We start from the raw sequence: 24,501 nt of genomic DNA, 5'->3' as shown, positions 1-24,501 counted from the left end.
CCCTTCGATACTACCTCCTTTAGTTCTATACCTAATCCTCTACCTCTATTCCTAAACTCAGTGAAAGCTTGGAATCAATCTCCTAATCACTAATTTGTCAAACCTTGAAGCAGCATTTGGCTTCTGTTCCTCCTTTTCTGAGAACCCAGAGACAAGGAAGGCTATTAGAACCTAGAAGACAGGACAAGAATGCCTGATGCAGGGGCACCTGGATGGCTCAGTCAGTTAGCATCTGACTCTTAATCGCGGCTCAGGTCACGATCTCACAGTTTGTGGGATTGAGCCCCAAATCGGGCTCTGTGCTGACAGCATGGAGCCTGCTTGGGATCCTCTCTCCCTCTCTCTCTGTGCCTCCCCTGCTCACGTGTGCACACACACTCTCTCAAAATAAATACATTTTATAAAAAGAATACCTGATGAATAACTAATATTTATACAAACTAAAAAAATATTTTTTTAATTTTTCCAATCTTCCAGATTTCTGGATTTCTTCAACATTAATAGGATGTATTACTCTAACAAAGAAGAAAGAATCAATAAGCAAGAATGTTTGGAAGTCTAGAAAATATACACCCAATAAGTATTTACTGAGCATTTACAAATGCAAGATGCTATGCAGGGTACAAAAACGTTAAAATACATAAAGTTTACCCTAAAATAACTGAAATGGGGGCACCTGGGTGGCTCAGTTGGTTAAGCAGCCAACTTCAGCTCAGGTCATGATCTCATGGTTTGTGAGTTCGAGCCCTGCATCAGCTGACTCCAGCTGGGAACCTGGAGCCTGCTTCAGATTCTTTGTCTCCCTCTTTCCCCCTCCCCCACTTGAGCTCTGTCTTTCTCTGTCTCTCAAAAAAATAAACGTTAAAAAAAAAAAAAAAGAACTGAAATGTTCTCAAAAGGCTAGAAAATCATGCGGTATGAGGAAGCAAAATCAGATAGGCTCAGTTTCATGGGCAGCTTGAGCAATGAAAAAAAGAAAAAACACAAACAGGGAATACTAGACACTGAACCCAGCTCTGATACAAATACTCCCTATGATCTTGAGTAAGTCACTTTGAATTCTGAGCCTCAGTTTCCTGGGTTTAACTAGATTAATCTCTAAAGCACTTTCCTCTTCTCAAAATTTATGATCCTAAGGGAAAGTAGACACAAAGTAAAATTTTTCAGAGTATACTTGCAGGAAGAAGTATAAGCCCATTTGGTCCAGCATAGTGACCAAGAATACAAAAACAAGAGTAGGTTAAAAGCAAATCAATTTAGGGGTACATGGGTGGCTCAGTCAGTTAAGCATCCAACTCCCGATTTCGGCTCAGGTCATGATCTCATGGTCATGATATCAAGCCCTGCATCAGGCTCTGCGCTGATTTTCTCTCTCTCTCTCTCTGTCCCTCCCCTGCTTTTGCTCTCTCTCTCTAAAATTAAAAAATAAATAAATAAATAAATAAATAAATAAATAAAAAGAAAATCCTGGGAATGCAAGCTGGTGCAGCCACTCTGGAAACCAGTATGGAGGTTTCTCAAAAAACTCAAAATAGAACTACCCTATGACCCAGCAATTGCACTAGTAGGTATTTATCCAAGGATACAGTTGTGCTGTTTCAAAGGGACACATGCACTCCAATGTTTATAGCAGCACTATCAACAATAGCCAAAGTATGGAAAGAGCCCAAATGTCCCTCAATGGATGAATGGATAAAGAAGATGTGGTATATATATACAATGGAGTATTACTCGGCAATCAAAAATAATGAAATCTTGCCATTTGCAACTACATGGATGGAATTGGAAGGTATTATGCTAAGTGAAATTAGTCAGAGAAAGACAAATATCCTATGACTTCACTATATGAGGACTTTGAGAGACAAAACAGATGAACATAAGGGAAGGGAAACAAAAATAATATGAAGGCAGGGAGGGGGACAAAACATAAGAGACTCATGGATATGGAGAACAGAGGGTTACTGGAGGGAGTATGGGAGGGGGTAATGCGCTAAATGGGTAAGAAGCATTAAGGAATCTACTCCTGAAATCATTGTTGCACTATACGCTACCTAATTTGGATGTAAATTTAAAAAAATAATAAAATTAATAAAAAAATAAAACATTAAATTAAATTAAAAACCAAATCCATGTAATCAATGTAAAAATAGTTAAGAAGGTAAAGTTTATGTTATTTATATTTTACCATAATAAAAAAAGGAAAAAAAACACAAAGGATTTAACATTAAGTAGGTACATATTTGGATCAGGTAACCTTAAGGTAATTTTATTCCTCTTCCTGGCAAAGCACAGACCATCACACAGATGACTAAATACTGCAGTGAGTCTCTGAGTCTTTCACTAGGTGCTGCATGCTCAACAATAGTTAATGAGGTAGAAACACTATGCTCTGGGAACTAGACTAATGCTATAAAATTAAAAAAAGGTCCTTGAAAGCAGTCTGAAGGGACAACGTAGGCAATGATGTCTCCTACGCCTAGCTCTAGTCCAGACCATTCTCCAAAGCTCCAACTCTGCATTTCCCAGTGCTTATCCTTACCCATGCCCTACTTCTGTCGAATTCATCTTCTCATTCCACACTTCCCCAAACCACTCACCTCTCCTGCACATACCCTGTCTGCATTTGTCATTTCATTCTTTACTGGACTGCACATGTAAGATACGGAGTGAGGGTACTGCTCAGTCTCCCCCCTCCACACTTCTGGCCATCACTATTGCTTCCTAACTGTGCCGGAGGAAGTAAGAATGCTAAACTGTTTGCTCAGAATCTGAAATACTGATGAGACAACATTTTACTGGCCGGCAAGGTTACCGCATCCATGTTCTAAATAACTATCTGTTGTTCCCAATTCCGGGCAACAAAGGAGGGACTATCTCTTGAGGCCTCACCTTTTCTACCTCTTCTCTTCCGGGTTCAATGCTGCCACTGGGTTATCTAGACAAGTTATTGAACTTATCTCTGTGCCTCTGGTCTCTATCTGTAAAATGAGAATGTAGTTGTGAAATTTCAATGTTTCTGTGTCACATACAGAACAGCCCCTCGTCCACAGTAAGAAGCAATAAGTAAGAGGGCTAAATTGTAAGGTCTCTCTACCTTCCACTGTCCATGGTAAGCACTCCTACTAGGGCCATCCAGTCGCCTCTCTTTCCTGATTTCTGTGGTAAGCTGATCTGGGCAGATAGGGTCCCGATGGATCTCTTCCCTCTTCTCATACATACCTCTCTCTCCCTGAGAGAGAATGAACTTGCACTATCCAAGATGGGAAGGACCTTCAGCCCACATGGCACAAGCTTCATTCTACAAGTCATTTTCACCAAGGATTTCTTTATTGGATATAATCAGGTGACTGTCTGGTGACTAATAAATTAGTATTGTGGTGCCCGGGTGGCTCAGTTGGTTGAGCATCCGACTTCAGCTCAGGTCATAATCTCACGGTTTGTGGGGTTGAGCCCTGCATTGGGCTCTATGCTAACAGCTCAGAGCTTGGAGTCTGCTTTGGATTCTGTGTCTCCCTTTCTTTCTGCCCCTCCCCTGCTCACACGCTGTGTCTCTCTCTCAAAAATAAATAAAAACATTAAAAAATTAAAAAAAATAATAAAGTAATATTTGTTTATCCATCTTATTTTTGTTCCTTCATGTGTACAGAAACTGTGGTTTGGAACTTACAAGCTGGAGTCAGATTTGAGCTGAAAAGCCCTAACCTGAACCCCTAACACAAGAACCTCTTAGTCATCCTTACTCTGCCTCTGTCTTGCCTGCAACATTGATGCTCTCTCTTCCTCTCCTTTATTACTACCTTATTTCCAGTTTTCCACATGTTATCTGAACTATTCCATCAGCCTTCAAAGTGGTCCCCCTTTACAATGGCTTTACAGACCGTCTTTAACATTGGCTACCAGGGCTATCTTCCTAAACCCGGTCACATCATTTCTTGCTCAAAACTCTTCAGCAGTTTATTGATGCCTAAAACAGTGGTCTCTCAATCCTGGCTGAACATTGAACACAGAGATTAAATCACAATCAGAGGTGGGACCCAGGAACGAGTATTTTTTTTATTGTCTAATATGAGAACAACTTGATTACTACCTTAAGGGAAAATAGAAATTTAGAAGCACAATGCTACATGCAATTTTTTAGAACGGAGTTAAATGTATGTCCAATAATTTCAAAATACTGATGAAAGTTCAAATGGGGAAGATGATAGCTCTCAAGAAGGCTGGTAGAAATTTGCTTTGGAAAATAACCTAAGTTCTTGGGGCACCTGGGTGGCTCAGTTGGTTAAGCATCTGACTCTTGATTTCAGCTCAGGTCGTGATCCACGGTCATGGGATTGAGCCCTGTATCAGGCTACATGCTGGGCATGGAACCTGCTTAAGATTCTCATTCTCTCTCTCTCTCTCTCTCCCCACCTCGGCCTCTCTCCCACACTTTCATGTGCACTCCCCCCACCCCCCCCCCCACCTAAAATAAAATTAAAGAAAAGAAAAATACCCTAAGTTCTAGACAAGGCAAGTAAGCATGGAAAAGTCTTGAATGTAAGAGAGGAAATAAAAGAGAAGTACAAATATTTATGAAGAGGTGAACATGTGTAAATAAGATTTAATGGTGAAGATGAATGAAATAAGACAAGATCTTAACATATTTCAAAGCACAGACATCAAGGAATGAGCAGAGAACTACAAGTAAGGGACAGTGAATAAAGATATGACTTGAAAATTAGGTCACAAGTTGACAGAAAGGCCACTAGATCAAAAGAGTATAGGCAGAAACTTCTGGTTCCTACTCTATCTTTGCCGTGTATTGCCATTATTATATTCTTAGATAAGCAAATATTTAACCTTGTTACACCTTGTTCATAAGCTAGGGATAAAACCTATTTCATAAGATAACTGGGAAAATTTAACAAGATAAATACATACAAAAGCATCAAGCATAGGGCAATGCTCAATAAATCAATAAATGTTTGATGAATGTTTCTCTGAGAAGTACTATAGGATGAAATCCTAAAAGAAAAAAAACAAACCTTTTCAAAACCATACAAAACGAATACATGGAAGACAAAGAAACATTGGTCTACTATTGTGTTGTACCAGTATGGTGGGCAACAGAACTTGAAAATTTCTCCAGTTTCCACATGGCAAAATTTGAGGTTAGCTCAACTCCATGGAGGTAATCCATTAAAAAAATCCTTCCAAGACACATAACACTATGCCTGCATTTAAAAGTACACACAGTGGGGGCGCCTGGGTGGCGCAGTCGGTTAAGCGTCCGACTTCAGCCAGGTCACGATCTCGCGGTCTGTGAGTTCGAGCCCCGCGTCAGGCTCTGGGCTGATGGCTCGGAGCCTGGAGCCTGTTTCCGATTCTGTGTCTCCCTCTCTCTCTGCCCCTCCCCCGTTCATGCTCTGTCTCTCTCTGTCCCAAAAATAAATAAAAAACGTTGAAAAAAAAAAAAAAAGTACACACAGTGGGTTGGGGGGGGGCGGGCGCCTGGGTGGCTCAGCCGGTTAGGCGTCCGACTTCTGCTCAGGTCATGATCCAGTGGTTTGTGATATGAGTTCAAGCCCCGCATCAGGCTCTGTGCTGACTGCTCAGAGCCTGAAGCCTGCTTTGGATTCTGTGTCTCCCTCTCTGTCTGCCCCTCCCCAGCTCATACTCTCTGTCTCTTTCTGAAAAAATAAACATTAAAAAAAATTTTTTTTAATAAAAGAAAAATAAAAAGAACACACAGTGGGTCTTAATTACCACTGCACTGAAATCAACATTAATTACCATTGCATTAAAACATGTCAGTAAACAAATACTCCTTACTCTCAGGTCACTCCCAAGTCAGCCTATCAACATTCATGATGCTTTCCGGAGCTGTTTTAGAGTAGAAAATCAAAAGCACCTGGAGTGGCAGGTACATGTGTTTATAAATCTAATTTCGAAAGGTCAGCTGCTGTTTGTCTCAGGGATGATTCAGGGTATGGGGAGAGGTGGTGGACTAATTCTGTTAACAAAAAAATTTTTCCCACACTCTGTATGCACACTGCATTTCAGGTGCCACTCCATTAAACTAAGTAGACTCTTGAACAACATCTTAGAAGTCCTAAGTGAGGAAATGGGTATTTTGATGTTTTCTAAGTATCTCAGGTTTCTTGAAACTAAGCTATTATCTTTAAAACTAACACTCCTTATTTTACTCAATTTATTATATCTCTTTAAAAAGTCTACTGCTTTCTTATCCTTTCTTCAGGTTCAGAACTGGCACCTGCTAATTATGCCTATTAGGCTTAGGGTAGTTCTGTGATTTTCTTTTTTTTTTTTTTTAAATTTATTTCATTTTATTTTTGAGAGAGACAGAGTGTGAGCTGGGAAGTGGCAGAGAGAGAGGCAGACAGAATCTGAAGCAGGCTTCAGGCTCTGAGCTGTCAGTGCAGAGCCCGACATGGGGCTTGAACTCACAGACTGTGAGATCATGACCTGAGCTGAAGCCAGATGCCCAACCAACTGAGCCACCCAGGCACCCCAAGTTCTGTGATTTTCAAGTGGCATTTGCAGGGTGTACCGTTGCAGAGGACACAGAATAAGATTTTCCTAAAGAAGCTCTATAAAAGATATGGGGAAATGGGGGTTAAAAACGCTCACGTATTTGTGAAAAAAGGCTGCCAGAGGTAGTGTATTTGTGTTCTGGTTTGTAAAGACCACGAAAAAGAAAGCGATACCGTCTGCACAGTCCCCTTGAGGAAGAGGAAACAAGGTGGCAGAAAAGAGCACTGCCCTGGAAATCATGAGACCGGGATTCTGTTCTCAGCCCTGCTAATAACTAACAATGTGCCTTGGGATGGTCATTGCCATCTCTGGGTTTGAGCTTCTCACTCTGCAGAATGAGGGTGATGAGCCAGATGAGGATTTCCAAGTCCATTCTAACTGTAGCTCTACACATCAGCTAGCTTTAAAACCGCTGTTTCCAACCTTCTTTTCCAGCCCAGCACACTGGCAGGGACTCTCAAGTCCCTGAGGGCTGTGTCAGAAACCCCTGCAGGGCCGGATGGGTATGCAGTTTGAATCAGCACACCCCCGACACTCTGTACGAGGGACTCTGCTCCTCCATCGTCTATACCCAATGGAAAATCACCAAGTCCCCCGACCTCCAACTGAGAGATGCCACTCAGTACAGCACACACAGCAGGCAGCAGGGGCCTAGTATGGGCAGAAGCAGTGAGCAAGCAGCTTCACCTCTTCAGGAAGAACGAAAAGATGTCAGAATTGGAAACACTGTCGATACCCCCTGGCACAACTTCTAATGTTATACAAAGGAACACACCAAGTCCCTGAAAGGAAAACTGGTACAAAAATAGCCATCAGGTTTGTGTGATTGGGTTGGATAAATACTCAAGACTCCATGGCCAGTGCCCTGGTCAACATGCCATTAAGATCACAATTCACAGAAATTTACGTGGAATGATCTGGCTTCCTTAAATGATCTAGTAAAAGAGACAAAGTTCCAATCCCCTTAATGTTATCTCATGTAAGCTTAAAAAAAGAAAAAAAAAAAAATCAAGGGGTATCAAATACCAATGAATTGTATGGGACAAAAATAACCAGCTTCAATGATATCCTAGGACCTCCTGTTATAAGCAATTCAGGAGGGGTTAAATATAAATAAATAAATAAATAAATGAATAAATGAATAAATAAATAAATAAATAACAAGCTCCCCCTTTAAACCAATTCCCCATCATTCCCTTGGATCATGAGTTCACCAGGTTCTGATTGTCTAGGAGAGTGTCCTTACCATTCCAATGCAGAAGAGAATAAAAAGCAGCAGCCAGGGTATGTCTGTACAGCTACGGTCCTCCAGTGGCTTCCATTCTCGTTTAGAGCTCTAATTGAAAATACAAAATAAGAGAGTGGCGAATGTTAAACGTAGTTAAAATGAGGAAAGCACAAAAATACCACTTATACCTAGACTCCTTCTTGCCTGACAAGTTTCTACTGAAGCTATTAAGATACAACTCAAGTATAGGTCACCTTTCTGGGAAGTTTTCCCTAACACCCCACTTTTCTTCCTGGTTAGGCAGAGTACTGACTCCAATGCTTTTTTTGTACCTCTATTAGAGTAGTTAGCATTCTGGGTTGGAATTGTTAAGCTGTATCCCCAGAAGAACATGAGCTTCACAAGGGAAAAGACCTCTTCTCATTTCCCAGCATCTAACATGACACCTGAAGGTTCAAGACATGTACTCAATACGGCCTTTTTTAACGAATAAATGAACAAACAAATTCTTCCAACTTTCATCTTAGTGGTCGCTTTCTCTTTGTGTGTCCAGATGCTAAACTTAAAAATTTAGAGGGGCGCCTGGGTGGCTCAGTCAGTTAAGTGTCTGACTTCGGCGTGGGTCATGATCTCACAGTTCGTGAGTTCAAGCCCCACGTCGGGCTCTGTGCTAACGGCTCGGAGCCTGGAGCCTGCTTCGGATTCTGGGTCTCCTTCTCTCTCTGCCATTCCCCAGCTTGCACTGTCTGTCTGTCTGTCTCTCTCAGAAATAAACATTAAAAAAAATTTTTTTAATCTAGAATGTGCTTTACATATTATGTTCTTTTCTAGGAAGAAAGCCCATTAAAGTGAATTCCTATTCAAGGGTAATTTCTTTTAGATCTAATAAAATTCAGGAGAGAAAAACTAAATTAAAACATTTTTAGAGACAGATCGGGGTAACTCCTAAGCCACCATCCACGGATTTTCAGTCTGTTTCTAGAAAGTAGAAAGAGTTTCTCGACCAGAGATTCCCTAACTGAAGAACTAGAAGCATTCTAAAAGTAAATGTGCGAAGTATTGAATGGAATCCTGATTGCATTTTTTTTTCTTATAGCAAATACTCTCAGGCTCTCAAGTCAGCTTACAAATTCCTTTTAACCAGAATGTAATAGAAAAAACACCCCTAAGTTTTCTAATGAACAAAAAACCCAGGGTCTCCCACCCTATGCTGGAAACAATAGGCAGAGAAGGGAGAGAAGGCAGCCTTGGGAAACCTATGGGAAAAGTTCTTGCGAGAAGGTTGGGGCCTCCAATGACTTCCATGACAAGATCCAGGAAGCCATCTGGGAAGGCTTATCTTCAGGAAAGGGCATACCAACAGAAGGCAGCTGGAGATAATAAGGAGGCCTCTAGTATAATTAGTATTTAGAGTACAAGAGTCGGGAACTGGTTCTCAGGTTTGCTTATTGGCTTTTCCTCCCTTTAAAGAAGAAAACAACAGTTTTTAGCTATGTACCTTTTAATAACTTGATGAAAGCTACACATTCTTTTCTTGGGAGGTATGTATCTATTTGCATAGTTTTCATAAAACTTTAGGGAATTCAGGCCCCAAGTTAGGAAACTCAACTTTAAAATACCTGCTTATTAATGTTGAAAGCAGACAGTCTGAGCTACAACCCTTCTTCCCTACCCCTCACATGCTAACCAGACAGATGCCTTTTCCTTGTTTAGTGCCTTACACTGTTCAATTGTTCAACAACAACAACAACAAAAAACTCCACCCCCCTTAATAGCTTGGTCCCAGACACACACACAAGAAAACAAAAGAGCAGTAGTGACTCACAGGGGAAAACCTTACCCTAAGACTCTAACTAGAATTAAAAACCAAGAGTGAGTAGGCAGTTTTTTCCAAAGGAATGTAACACTATGGAAAATGGATCAAGGACTCTGTTCTCTCGCCGGTTCTGTCATTAGTTAGCTACGTGACTTTGGAAAAATTGCTTCACCTCTCTGGGTGGCAGGAAGGAGTTAGACTGCATCTCTTAGGTTCCTTCCAACTGTAAAAATCTATGATCAGCAGGACAATTTTGTGAAAATTTTTATGACAAAAAAAAAAAAAAAAGAAAAGCTGCAAAAATAATTTGACATTATTCCTTGTACTTTTCAAGCAAGAATGCCAGTATTGTGGTCTATGTTTGGAACACAGCTACTCACAGTACGAATAAAGAATGTTTCTTTGTATTAAATAATTTCAATCTTGAATAATTCCCATTAGAGTAAAATGACTTACAAACACAGAATTTGGATACCTCTTTGAAATTCATATTTACCCTAAGGTAATTTCCAGAGCAAGAGCTACTTTAAGACGCTATATTTGTTTATCTTAAACAGTCTAAAAAAAAAAAAAAGTCTATAAGGGGGGGCAGGGAGGAGCCTCGGATTGATTGAGCAGTTTCTTTATCCACAACTATTTTCTTAGCAATGTTAACTTAGACCAACATTCAGTTTTTAATGCTTAAATTTTCACCTACAACATAAAGAAAGTGGGATTTCACTCTTGACCAGAAACACACAGAGATTCGACATCCCAACAATTTAATTCTACTTACTGTGGGCCACTTGCGACCAAATACGTAAAAAACCTTTCACTGGGGAGGAGGAGCGGAGAGAGGAGGGAGTTACATGTAAAAGATAGTGACAAGGTATAAAGCAGAACAGAAGAACATCAAGGAGAGGGTGGTCACTCTTACTCAGATAAAGAAAGGTGTCTCAGAGGAACGATGGCTTGGGGGTATTCTGAGGACTAAACATGAGTATCTATCATACAGTAAGCACTAATTCTTAGTTATTCTTATTCATCCACACTTTTTAGTTAACCCTCTCCCTATTAAGATATCCTTTTACCAGATGGACCTTTCCAAATAAAAGAAATAAAAAGAATATTAAAGCTGCCTTTCCCCTTCTATTTACTACAACTTGACTTAATGGTGGCATGTTTGCATTTTAGCTACTATTCTTAATGTTATCAGTCACTGATCACTATTAACTAGGTACTATACCCAAAGCTTTACATACTTTATGTCTTCTTTACATACATTATGTCTTCAAAACAGCTCTCTGATGCAGGTTATCATCCTTATTTCACAGGTTAAAAAACAAAAACAACAACAACAAAAAACAACCCAAACTCAAAAGTTAAATAATCAGCCCAAGATTTTATAGGTGTGCAACCAGACTCTGAATCCAACTCTGTGACCACAAAGCCAAATCCAATGAGAATATCGTTCATTTGCACCAGTCAGTAAGGAACAAAACTCCACTAGTTTTTCCTCACAACGCAAAACTGGGGAGCCAACCCAATTATTTAAAATCCTATAGGCACCGAGAAAGAGAGTAAGATGTTTTATGAGCCATGACATTTCTCAAGCGAGTCAAGAAACCCAACAGTTGAAAAATTTTAATGATTCTTTAACAGATTTAACCAAGTGGCAACTGGATTTAATGCTGTTTCTTCCAATTAAAATCCACATAGACCTGGCAGAAGTAAAATGTTTTACAAAAGCATGTTTTAAATGTGATTTTTATCCCCTTCTCAAACTCTGTATGAGATTAATACAGGCTGTCAGTAAATGTTAGGTCCCTTCCCCTTCACACAATCTTACAATTTAGGAACTAAATAGGGTCAATGTAATCATACTGTGCAAACCTTAAATGACAATGATTGAGACTGAGGGAAGGGAGATGTAGGGACTAGCCCAAGGGATCATATTTGATCCTCAAAACAAGTCTGTTAGTCATTATTATATGTTCCTGATTTTTCTACTTTGTAAAAGAGAAAACCAAGGTTCAGAGAAAATAAGTGGAAAATCTATATCTGAAACCTGAGACCTCAAACTCAAGCAGAGAGATGGACACTGTAAGACTTAAGGAAATGCTAAAAATAAAAAAAAAACATGGTAACAAGATGAAGAATGCTTTTGTCAGGCTCATCAATAGACTAAACACAGCCCAGGAAAGAATCAATAAACTCAAGGATAGGTCAATAGAAATTACTGAAAATGAAACACAAAGAAAAAAAGAGCGAAAAATCAAAAGCCCACAAAAGAGCATCCAAGAACTACAGGGCAATATCAAAAGGTCTAACATATGTGTAATTGGAACCCCAGAAGGAGAAGATTGAATGGGGCAGAGAAAATGTTAGAAGAAATAATGACTGAGAATCTTACAAAAATTATAACAAAAGAAATTTATAAGAAAGTACAGCTATATTTACTAAATTTATAACAAAAAAAAATCAAAGCACAGATCCAAGAGGTTCAGAGAATCCCAAACAGGACAAATCCAATATACATACGCATGTGTGCATACACACACATACACATCCTATACATATCATATTCAAACTGTTGAAAACCAAAAATAAAGAGATCATCTTGATGGCAGCAGGAGGTGGGCACATTACATACAGAGAAACAAAGATTCAGCAACCTTCTTGTCAGAAACTATGCAAAACAAAACAAAAAGCATGCAATGACATCTTTAAATTATTGAAACAATTTTTTAAAAAGTCAACACTTATTAGGGGACCCTGGGTGGCTCCATGGGTCTGACTCTTGATTTCAGCTCCAGTCATGGTCCCAGAATCATGGGATTGAGCCCCACTTAGGATTCCCTCTCTCTCTCTCTCTCCCACTGCTCCTATCCCCCATTCATACTCACTCTCTAAAAAAAAAGAAAATTATTTCTGAGAAAAATGGTTCTCAAAAAATAGACTTTTTCAAACAAACTCTAAGAATTTATTAGCAGCAAACCTGAACTACAAAAACTGTTCAGGCTATGGCTGGCTCAGTCAGTAGAGCATGCGACTCTTAACCTCAAGGTTGTGAGTTCAGGCCTCACATTTGGCATTGAGCCTTCTGTTAAAAAAAAAAAAAAAAAATCTTCAGGCTGAAAGAATAAAATACCAGACAAATCTGAACGTATAAAAAGAAAGATTTCCAAAAATAGGAAAAATGAAGCTTTGAAATTTTCCATAAAGTTTTTAAAATAAGGGTATATGTGAATGTGGAGGTTCCTCAAAAAATTTAAAATAGATCTACCCTATGACCCAGCAATAGCACTGCCAGGAATTTACCCAAGGGATACAGGAGTGCTGATGCATAGGGGCACTTGTACCCCAATGTTTACAGCAGCACTTTCAACAATAGCCAAATTATGGAAAGAGCCTAAATGTCCAACAACTGATGAATGGATAAAGAAATTGTGGTTTATATACACAATGGAATACTACGTGGCAATGAGAAAGAATGAAATATGGCCTTTTGTAGCAACGTGGATGGAACTGGAGAGTGTTATGCTAAGTGAAATAAGTCATACAGAGAAAGACAGATACCATGTGTTTTCAGTCTTATGTGGATCCTGAGAAACTTCACAGAAACCCATGGGGGAGGGGTAGGAAAAAAAAAAAGGTTAGAGAGGGAGGGAGCCAAAACATAAGAGACTCTTAAAAACTGAGAACAAACTGAGGGTTGATGGGGGGGTGGGTGGGAGGGAGGGGAGGGTGGGTGATGGGTATTGAGGAGGGCATCTGTTGGGATGAGCACTGGGTGTTGTAATGGAAACCAATTCGACAATAAATTTCATATTTAAAAAATAATAATAAAAAAATGAAAGGTAAAAAAATAAAATAAGGGTATATGTGTATAACAACATTCACATTATATAGTCTTTTGACTTATACAAGGTTAGTAATCTAGAAGGCAGAATTATAATTTTTAATAATAGTACTAGACCATAAAAAGCAATTCTTTTTTTTTTTTTAATGTTTATTTACTTTGGAGAGACAGAGCATGAGTGGGAGAGGGGCAGAGAGAGAAAGAGAATCTGAAGCACATAAAAAGCAATTCTAAGACCACAACTGACCTCTATCTCATGTTTATGTTTTTATTATATTCATATCCTTGAAGTTAGGTAAGAACAATGTTTAATACCTTCACATTCCTTCCTACAGTTTGTACACATCATAGATACAAGCAAGGAAACAAGAAAGAAAAGCTTCCACAGTATCTCTTACAGAAGTCTTAGCAGGAGCATCTATGTCCTAGACTCCACATTCACTATAAGCCCTAATAGCTAAATCCAAGGCCTTCTGGTAAATTTGATAAGCTGTAGTAGGGATGTATATTTTTTAGGAACTAAACCCATAAAAAGTTTTGACCTAAATTTCCATGTTATTTCTAATGAAAGAATAGTTGCTGAATAAATATATTGCAGATATTAGTAACACACAAAGGTTTTGACAAATGATAGGTCATAACCAGTCAGGTCAAATCAGGTATCACTGGAAGCCATCAGCAGTAATTGGGTGGGCCAAGTCAGGCATCAGTTAGGTAGGAAAAGTTCTGGCAGATGTGAATCTAGACAGGGCAGGAAGGATCAGGAAGAAATGAAATGATCAAAGAGGCAATACCAACAATCCAGAATCAAGAAAAAAAAAAAAAGAAGTCAAGTAGGTCTCAAATACGGAGGCAAGCGGAGGGTGTCACGAGACACTCTGGTGATACCTAATACCTAACAGCAATGACTGAATGCTTCTGGCCTCCTTTTTACACTCTATACTTACTCTCTGTATGACTTTCTCCTAATTAAGATAAAAGTATGCAGCTTCCCAAAGATTCTTACAATAATTTCATAACATCATTACCTAATGCTATGAATCTTTCCTTGACACAGCAGACTTGTGTAGACATGGTTTGGAGAAAATGAAAAACGTGCTACAAAAAGAGCATAATTACACTAAGAAGTTACTTGATTTTCAGACAACGCTCTCAAGCATTTTGTTGATTCTTCAATACTGAGCGCCACTACAATGGACCTGAGATTCAAAGCCAAGTAAGAAAGCCTCTGTCCTCTCTGAGCTCTAGTTTAGTAAAAGAGAAACAAATTAGGTACTTTGATTATGGCTGAGTGATGCCAAAATAGAGATGCGTAAAAAGTACTGCAGGAATAGAGATGGGAACTATTAAGTAAACATTTGTGAGATCTGTTGAAATTACCTCACAAACTCTGAAGCAAACATTGAAAAATGATTCTTTGGTGTCTAAAATAGAATGTGTTTTGTGCCCAAAACATACTGAAAATTCTTGCTGCTATGATGGGGAAATACTGACTGCCAAATAAGAATTATTCCACTCAGAAATGTTTAGTAGTAAACAAACAGAACATTAGGTTGGTTTAAAAATACAAAAATCAGCCATTTCGTTACTTTGTATCCATTAAGATTTCTTGATGCTAAAGGTTCTATGGTTGTTCCCTTTAGGAAGGAGCCCTCTCAGCCTTTCACACAATTAGTGCAGTGCGGTATTTACTAAGCTGCTACAATATTTTCATGTTGATGTCACTGGTGAGATTCCTAAGTACTATCTGGTCACGTACATCTAGAATTGCTTCAGCCTAGAACTTCTGGTGCACTAATTGACCACAAGCTCCCTTGTCATCTCCCCAGAGTAAGCCAGAGGACTGTATTCTCTCCTACATTCAAAGCAGCAATAACTGACAACCCCCGAGGCTGCTCCAAAGGGAAAGACGTGGTGTACTGGTGATGTTAAGCCTGCAAAATGAAAGACAAACCAGCATCAACTCCAACACCGTTTGGGCCAGGAGTTCACAACTGTAGTTGCCCATACTTCTATGTTTTGATCAATCAGGAGGTATACTGCAAATATGCATTATAACTAAGCACTGAAGCTTAGAAACTTAAGCAGAGTCAAGATTATCCTTATGAGGTCATCAACACATCCCTACAGTCCTACTTGCCAGCAATCAGGAGAGTGAAACTGGTAGGTCAGTAATTGCAGTAACCTGAAGACTACACCTCATGAGAAGCCTATGGATGCCCATCCTTCATGTGTGCCTAGATCTCTGCAGCACAGATCCATCCCCTCCATCCCAGCTGCCTTTCCCAGGCCCTAATGAAAAGCCAACCGTGCATGTGAAGGCCAAAGCAAGCTGAGATGTAGCCTCTCAAGCAGCACAGATTCCCAGCATGTGTCCTTGGGGTATGTTTGCTAATTTGTTGAATAATCAAATTCCCCCTTCCAGTGTTTTGTTTTTTAATATCCTGATCTCTCTACTTTCTGGGCAAACACACCACCTCCAAAAGTGGCTCCAGAGTTCCAATGAGTCTGCTAGTTTTCATTGTCCTGGGTGCTCCTTGGCACACCCAGGAGGCCTCCAAGGTGACTGCTACTAGATATGTGTGATTTAAGTACATGTGTGGCAAACACTGGGCTATCTGTGAGGACTTTCTTTTGTTCATGCCAGTCTGTTTTACACAAAAATCTCCAGTATTAAAGACAAATAGTCGTGCACTCCAAATCTTCAAAGCTCCCTCCAAGGACATACTGCTTCATTAAATTCCCCAATATGCTTTTATTTGCGCAGAGTAGTAACAAAAGAATAAAAGAGCTGATGTGTATCATTTTTGCCACAATTTTCAATAGAGTGAGCAGACCTGATGAAGTTGGGTAGCAATAAAACATGGAGGCTTTCAGCCTTCTGTTCACAGCACCTGCAAATAAAATCCTGTAATAGGATTTTGAAAGACATTGCCTGCCCTTTGGGAAAGCTCTCTCAAGGATTTGGAGTGCATAACTACTTACAGTTACCATAAGTAATCCGTTTCATTTGCTAAGCCTGGTGTTGGCAATTTATATTTGAAAGGTAAAAATAAAAGCATGATTTTAACAGGCAGTTAAAGGTAATAAGATACATTGAGTGGAAAGATACAGGCATCTGTGTCCAACTGCTTTTCTTAGTTCATGAACTTTATGCTAAATCACAAACATTCATCCGTTTAAGAAAAAAGGGGGAAATGGCAGCTAGAGCTGCTTACAAGTTATGTAATTACACAGTGATAGAAAGATCATGGGGAGATATCTTGCTTTTGTCTTCATTCTTCCTCCAACTGCCCTAAAAACAGATAGATAGATAGATAGATAGATAGACAGACAGACAGATACCTGGGGACCCGCTACAAAGATGTTCTTACATCAGACTCCTCAGTGACCGCCTTTCTCGAACATGAGCACATGATAATTACTGGAGATAAGCCAAGATCATCCTGCTTTGCAATATAGCAAATAGCATCTTTTACCTCCGTCGTCAATGAAACATGATCAAAATTATACAGACAAGCCTTGTCTGCAATCCTCAAACAGTAGTTCTAAGTTGTCTTTCTTCTGAATCAGGGGTGAACAATGTTTTTAATTTGAAATTACCATTTAATTTTTTTAATTAGACAGTTTTGATGGCCTTCATTTTTCCCCATTACATCCAACAAGTGTCCGAACTTCTTAGGGACTTGATACCAAGGACAGACTAATAAGACCAAAGATCTGCTTTGCACCCCCTCCCTTCTACAGTACCATGAATGGATTTACTGAGTTTCCTTGCTATACTAGAAACCTTTATTAAAGCAGGAATTTGTAGGTACTCAGTATAGGATTCTTACTCCAATCTGGCTTCCTTTCCATGACAGAATAGGTAAGAACTGACTTATGAAGTCCATGCTGACTAAGGAGAAGGAATGTGAAGATTACAGTGATTATAACACAGATAATGAACGGGTGGAATTGAGTAAATTTATATTTTAAATCAAAATTAGCTGTTGTCTTTGCCAATGAAGATGTTTTTAATTCATTGCAAACATGCACAGAAACAAATATATGTTCAATTCTGTGGCAGTGCCTAAGAACTCTTGAGAAATCAAATCCCTATAATAGTTTTTTAAAAAATTTCGAACCTTCACAATAGGGACCAGATTCCCTTCCTTTGTGTCCCTATAACATAGTGTGCATATACCACCATTACAGTAATTATCACTTCACATATAATTATTTGCTTCCCCAGCAGATTACAAATTTCATGAGGGTAAGGGTAATATGTCTATTTATTTTTTAATTAAATCAGGGAGCAGCACTATTTACTGTTGGTAAGCTGTAAAGCCTATTCCACATGAAACAATGTGTGCAGAACCTTCCCGTAAGGGACTGAACATCTAATGTCCATTCTTCCCATCTTACTGCCTACTTAGGGGCAAGGATGTATTGGTTTTATTCACTGCTATGTAGATGAACAGTGTCTGGCACATAGTAGGCTCTCAGTCAATTGCTTGAATGAATGAATGAATGAATGAATGAACAAGGCTAGATTTCTTACCATTGGGGTGACATAATGTTAGAGCAAACATCCTTACTGCCTCTCCTGCATAAGATCACGTCCCTACAAAGCATTCTACTGCATCACAGGCTGGCTCCTTTTCCCACAGATATTATATAGTATGGTATTCCGCAAAGATGTTTATTATAGATCTACAAGAAAAATAAATTCCAAATTTAAATAAGTTTCAGAAACACTAACAAAATCTAGTCTTTCAAGCATAACTTGTCTGGGGCCTTTCTGTGAGAGTCACCAAAACTTATTTGGTCATACACTCATTAGGAGACATGAATACAGATAGTGCCAACCTCTCTAACGCTACATTTCTGGAAACCAGAGCATAAGGGTTCATGCTTCCACTGAAAAACACTTTCAGAAGTAAAGGCAAGTAACGCTAGTTAAGACAATGCTGAAAGCAATGTAAACTGGATAGATACTTTTGGAAAGTAAGTTGGCAATACACTTAAAATTCCAAGGAAATAAGCTAAAACATTAAAATAGCTACACACGAGATGTTCAATACAGTGCTATTATGAAAAAAGAATTAGAAATTAACAGAAAATCGTTAAATATGAGAATAGAATACTCGGCAATCATAAAAATACTTATGAAGACTTTGCCTTGTAGCATATGAAAATGAAAATGATAAAAAAAAAAAATAGTGTTAAAAAATATGGTAGGGGGACACTTGGGTGGCTCAGTTGGTGAAGCGCCTGCCTTCAGCTCAGGTCATGATCTCACAGTTTGTGAGTTTGAGCCCCACACTGGGGTCTCTGCTGTCACACAGAGCCTGCTTCAGATCCTCTGTCTCCTCTCTCTCTGCCCCTCCCCCGCTCATGCATGCTCTCACTCTCCCTCAAAAATAAATAAATAAAACTTAAAAAAATTGTTAAGATTTTTTTAAAAATATGGTATGAAACTGTATCTATACTCTGGCTCTACAACTTGTACAATAGTATATGAAAATGTACACACCTTGGAAGGGGATAGTGCAATTTTTAAATAGTTTGACTTATAATGTGTTTTCCTCACTTTGACTTCCATCAATCCTATTTAATTATGGAAGAAACAACAACAGAAAAGTGCTCCTGGCTCCCATTTCTCCAGATTATTATTTCTCTACTTCCTCAGTGTAGTATCAGCTATATATAGACACAGTATCAAAACCTCCAGAAAATGTTCACGTTATTCTATCTGATATTTATTGACAGGAGATCAGAACACTTTAAACGTCACTAGAAAGCTGTATGCTGAAAATCACCTAGACAGGAGCAAGGTTTCTCCTGAAGAAAGTGGAAGAAGTGGCAACATCAGACAGGTAATAAATATACTAGCAAACATTAGAGCGGTAATACACGGGTATGGTGAGAAGGAGCAACACAGGCCTGGGTTCGAATCCTGGCTCCTCCTCCTTTTTTTTTTTTTTTTTTTTTTTTTTTTTTGAGAGAGAGAGAGGGCACAAGTGAGCGAGGGGCAGGGGCAGAGAATGAGAGGGAGAATCCCAGAAGAGGCAGAGAGAGAGAGAGAGAGAGACAGAGAGAGAGAGAGACAGAGAGAGTGAGAGGCAGGGCTCACCTAGGGCTCATGTTTTAACCAAAGTGGGGCTCCTGCTCACCCAAAGCAAGGCTCGAGCTCACCCAAAGCGGGGCTTGAACCGATGAACTGTGAGATCATGACCTGAGTCGAAGTCAAATACTTAACAACTGAACCACCCAGGCACCCCTGGCTCCTCTTCTAAATAGAAGTATGACCAGCTGACTTGATCCCCCCACTTACAAGGTAAAGAAACTATCCACAAGCCATGTGCTGTGATTTGCAGGAATAAATGATTTTAAGTAAAGCTCCACACTAGGACCAGGCCCTAAACCATTGTTAATGCCCTTTCACAACTGGCAAAGGGGGAAAATCTTTCCCATGATGCATCTTAAAAATTGACTTTTAACAATAATCATGTCAAACATGTAAAAATTGATCCCATATTGCATACATTCTAAAATGTGTGCCTGAAAAGCAAAACATTAGTTATAAAGGAAATATAACCAGGAGAAATTAATGAGTGCACAGGTGTAGAGATAATCATGGTAAACGTAGGAAACAAACTAACAGTAACCCTCAAAAGGCAATGACAACAGCAGCAAATGAAATGGCTTCCTAGCTCTTAAACATTTTAAGAAATTTGAAGAAAACTTCAATTCTACAACCCATAGTCAAACAAACTATACAAAACTCCATCCATTCAACATAGAGCTATTATCGCATGGCAGGAACCACACTGGGACTTAAGAGAGTTGATTACTTGACCCCCACCTTTCTGTTCTCCTGTTGCTAACCTTTCTCATCTCTGGGGTTTACCTTTCCTCTCCTCCCTTTCATAAATACACAATTCATTTAAGTTCACATATGCGGGCTGGTGAAATGACAGACAAAATGCACATATCTACCAACAGTGGGAAAAGGTCATGCATCAACCTCAATTGAGATTACCAAAATAATGTTGTATTCCAAGTATTTAGCGACTGTGTGACACTAAATGCAAACAATAACTTATATTACTGAACATATTCCATGTGCCAGACACTTTACCCATATTAACCTATTTCACTTTCACAACAAGCCTCTGAGGTTGATACTATTATCATTCCCATTTTACTGATGGGAAAACTGAGGCAAAGAGGGGGTAAATAACTTGCCCGAGTCACACAGCCAGTAAGTACTAAAACAGCAGGGATATGAAGCAGGCAGTTGGGTTCCAGGGCTCATGACCGCTCTGTTCTTCCGTGTTCACTGTGGTTAACGTATGCTGTGTAAATACTGTGGACTAATGTACGTGAAAGAGAAGAGGGAAAACAGAATAATGAGAGGCAGAAGAATTACAGCAAAAATACTATAGTACCTTCTGTGGCTTGTTTTATCTAAATTGATTTTTTTTTTTTTTTGCACAGTTAACATTTTCCTCACAGGAAAATTATAGGCCATAACGAAGAATAACATGTTATTAACATATTTTGTATTTTGATTTCAAAGATAATTTCCAAATGTCCAAATATTGCTGTTGATATTTGAAGAAAACACCTGCAGTGATGTCTACAGATAGGAACAACTGCTGCTTCCTCATAGCCCTCTGTAACTTCCATCCATGTTTTGCATAACACTTGTTTGGGTTTCAAAAAGAAAAACAATACTAAAGTACTACTTTGCTAATAAGAAATCACATAGAAGGGGCGCCTGGCTGGCTCAGTCGGTTAGGGCATCTGACTTGATCTCACCCCACACTGGGCGGAGAGCTTACTTAAAAGAAAAAAAGAAATCACACACAAATGCCCATCTAGAGACGAATGGAACAGTACAGTGTGGTATATACCCATAGCATGGAATATAAGTTTTGGAATAAAAAGGAGTGAAGTGATACATACTACAACATGAACATGGATGAACTTTGAAGACATTAAAGTGAAAAAAGGCAGACACAAAAGGCCACATATTATATGATTCAATTTATATAAAATGTCCAGAAAAGGCAAATCTATAAAGACAGAAAGATTAGAGCTTGCCTAGTGTTGGATGGGAGTTGAGGGGAAATGGGAAATGACCACTCATGGGTATGGGGTTTCTTTGGGGGATGATAAAAATGTTCTAAAATTGATTGTGGTAATGGTTGCACAACTCTGTACTAAAAACTATGGAACAGTAAATTTTAGATGGGTGAATTATAGGGTGTAAGAATTACATCTCAATAAAGCTGTTTTATGTATAAAAGAAATCACAGAAAACACTTAAAAGGGGGCCATATTGGCCACTTCATATTAGCACTTTCAATATAGCTACATTAGGTATACAACAAGATGAAAGCTGAATAGTTTTAATTCAGGTGAAGAATTGGGTAATGATGGAATTTAATGAAAGAAAGATTTTTCTGAGAAATCAGAAATTACAAGCATTACAAGATAGAGTGCTGATTTTCACAGAATAGTTCAATCCTTCTGCAGGGGTCACAAGAGGAAAAGAGAAATAAGGTTGCAGAGAACTGAAATAAAAGATAAAACAGATCAAAGTAGAAACAGAAAAGTCATCTTAAAGAGACCAAAGGACACACACACCAAGGCAAAACCAGACTGTGGTGTAAACACACCTAGAACACACTTGCCAGAAAAAAAGAGCCAGAAAGCGCAGGTATATACACAACTACTATTTATTTAGCACCTATTAGGTGGCAGGATCTGTACTTGACCAGTTACACTGAGAAATAACAGTCTGAGATATAAACGTTGACACCTGTCCTTCCAAACGGTCTTGAGGAAGAGGTGCCAGGGCAGTAGACTCTAGATTGATGAACAGACAAGCCAGGCTAGTGAGACGTGAGTCATCCAGCTTGCTCTGTTTATCCGATTCCACGTCACTGGGCAACCTTCTGACTGTTCTCTGTAGCTTCTTCCCACAAGTTAACAAGCCATGTGCATAACCTAACTAGAGAGCTATGGAAAAAATAACAGAGTAACAGAGGCTACTGTACGTGCAAAGAGTCTAGATGAATACATGCAAACTAAGCTGTTAACCACTGTTGTTTCGTGAGGCAGGATCAGAAGGACTTTCCATATTTGGATTGCACTATTAAAAGTACTAAAAGTATTAAAAGTACTAAAGTATTAAAAGTATTAAAAGTACTACTTCCTATTAAGAATAAATATGATAATTTAAAAATAATAATTTGGCTTTACCTTAACACTAGCTGAGACAACTAACATTTTCTAGTCTCTATGTCAGTTTTAACTTAGCCTCCTGAGCTGACGAATGTGTCTTATGACTTTGTTTTATGTGATTCTACTATTAGTGGAAGGATGCACTCTATATGCACTAGCAAAATTAAGTTTCTGAGCCTCCAAAGCTCTAGGGTGTGGTGAATTCTAAGACCGATGATATCGGTAAAGTCACCTATAGCCAACAGCTGGGCTTCCTTGGTAAAACCTGAACCACACCAAGTTTTATGCATTCAAATTCTATACACAGAAAATAATAAAGAGCTATAGTTTAGAACCCTTCTGGAGAGTTCTCCCAGTATTTCAGCCTAATTTACAAACAGGCAGCTGTTAGACCTACAGATTGGCCTTAACTGGCAGGCCTGGGAGACAAAGAGGTTGGTTCTATACCACCACCAACCTCAAACACCCTCTCCCTGCCTACAAACAGATGAGGAGCTATGGAGGAAGCCCTAGGAACATGAGAGTCCTGGTTTAGCCTGGCCCTAGAATCTGGGTCCTAAGTCCAACCACATCCCCACCCCTGCCCAGAGTTTAAAATTCGAGGCCAGAGCACCCAGTAGTAAGGGCCACTGAATGGTGCCAACATGTCAGCATCATGCAACCAGCTGGCCTTCAGCCACCCCTAAGTATGACCAGATGCTTATGTCCAAGTGAATGCGGGGTCTGAGAATGCTATATTGACAGAAACCCTCAAAACCCACTTCTTAGTAAATCTAACTATTAAAAATCAAGACATCGATTATGTAAGTCTGAAATGGGAAAGAATAATACAGGGGATTCAAGCATCAAATTAACAGTTGGATTAGAAGTCTATTAAGTCCCTTCCAACCCTGAGATACAATGGTTCCATCATGAGGGAAGGTTTTCAGGAAAATATGTGAGCACATCAGGAGCTAAATTAATGAAAACCAGCTGAAGAGCTGAAGTGATTAAAAAGAAAACTCATACAAAAAAAAAACCAGATACACCCAAATAAGTGAGAAGGAACACTGAATCATCAAATTAATAGCCCTATAAACGACAGATACTAAACGTGCTCTTTAAAAAAATATGTATCAACCAAGAAAAATGAATGTTAATGGACCAAATTTGAATAAATACTCCCAAAACATGAACATCTGTAAACCTCTATGCCCAATGAGTTATTAAAATATCCCACTCATAAGAAACAATTTTTGCCCACCTCCAAAGCCAAGTTCTAAGCTCTAGCTGACCGTATTTGTACCTTGACCAGTCTGTATCAAAATCTGGCAACCCATCTTTCCCATCAACTAGTCCTCTGTGTCTATTGAAGTTACTTTTCTTACATCAGAAGATTAATTTTCATAAACCCCTTAAAAGCAACTACTTTTTTTCTCTTTCCACACCGCTATCCCACTCCATACCAACTGGTTCTTTCTGTACTGCCCAAAGTATGTGACGATTCTCAGTCACAGTCCCACTTCAAACAACGATACAACTTCCAACCATGTTGTTCCCATATTCAAAAAGTCTCCACTTCCCTGAAATCCAATTAAATCCTACTTCCAATCTATGAGAACTACAGATACGATCACAAAGAAACAATTCACTCTAAGATGATACATGTAAGACTGGGTTACCAAATGACAAGCTACTAATCCACTGTGGAATAAAAAGTACAAGCTCCTGGTGGAATCCCAATACCCAACAAACATGAGACCAGTCTCCATACCTTGAAGCCTCCCTTCCTGACAATACCATGATTCCCTGGTCATAAGGCAACGTGTCTCTGGCCTCCTGGTCTACTACAAAAAAGCACAT

At 39.1% G+C, this 24,501-nt stretch overlaps 1 protein-coding gene across 3 annotated transcripts in view; it reads right to left on the bottom strand.

Annotated features, from left to right (window-relative positions):
- The window catches only part of SLC44A1 (solute carrier family 44 member 1), a 200,813-nt gene that overhangs the window by 138,093 nt on the left and 38,219 nt on the right, over positions 1–24,501 (bottom strand). For all 3 annotated transcript variants that reach the window (XM_019454292.2, XM_019454294.2, XM_053908149.1), the window contains exon 2: positions 7,781–7,870. In XM_019454292.2, the coding sequence (XP_019309837.1) occupies positions 7,781–7,870 (90 nt within the window). The remainder of the gene's footprint in view (positions 1–7,780; positions 7,871–24,501) is intronic.

Source organism: Panthera pardus, unplaced genomic scaffold, assembly GCF_024362965.1.
Source record: "Panthera pardus isolate Hobbes unplaced genomic scaffold, ASM2436296v1 HiC_scaffold_20, whole genome shotgun sequence".
In the NCBI taxonomy this organism is placed as follows: domain Eukaryota; kingdom Metazoa; phylum Chordata; class Mammalia; order Carnivora; family Felidae; genus Panthera; species Panthera pardus.
The sequence above is the reverse complement of the archived record's forward strand: the minus strand, read 5'-3'. Positions and strand labels throughout refer to the sequence as shown.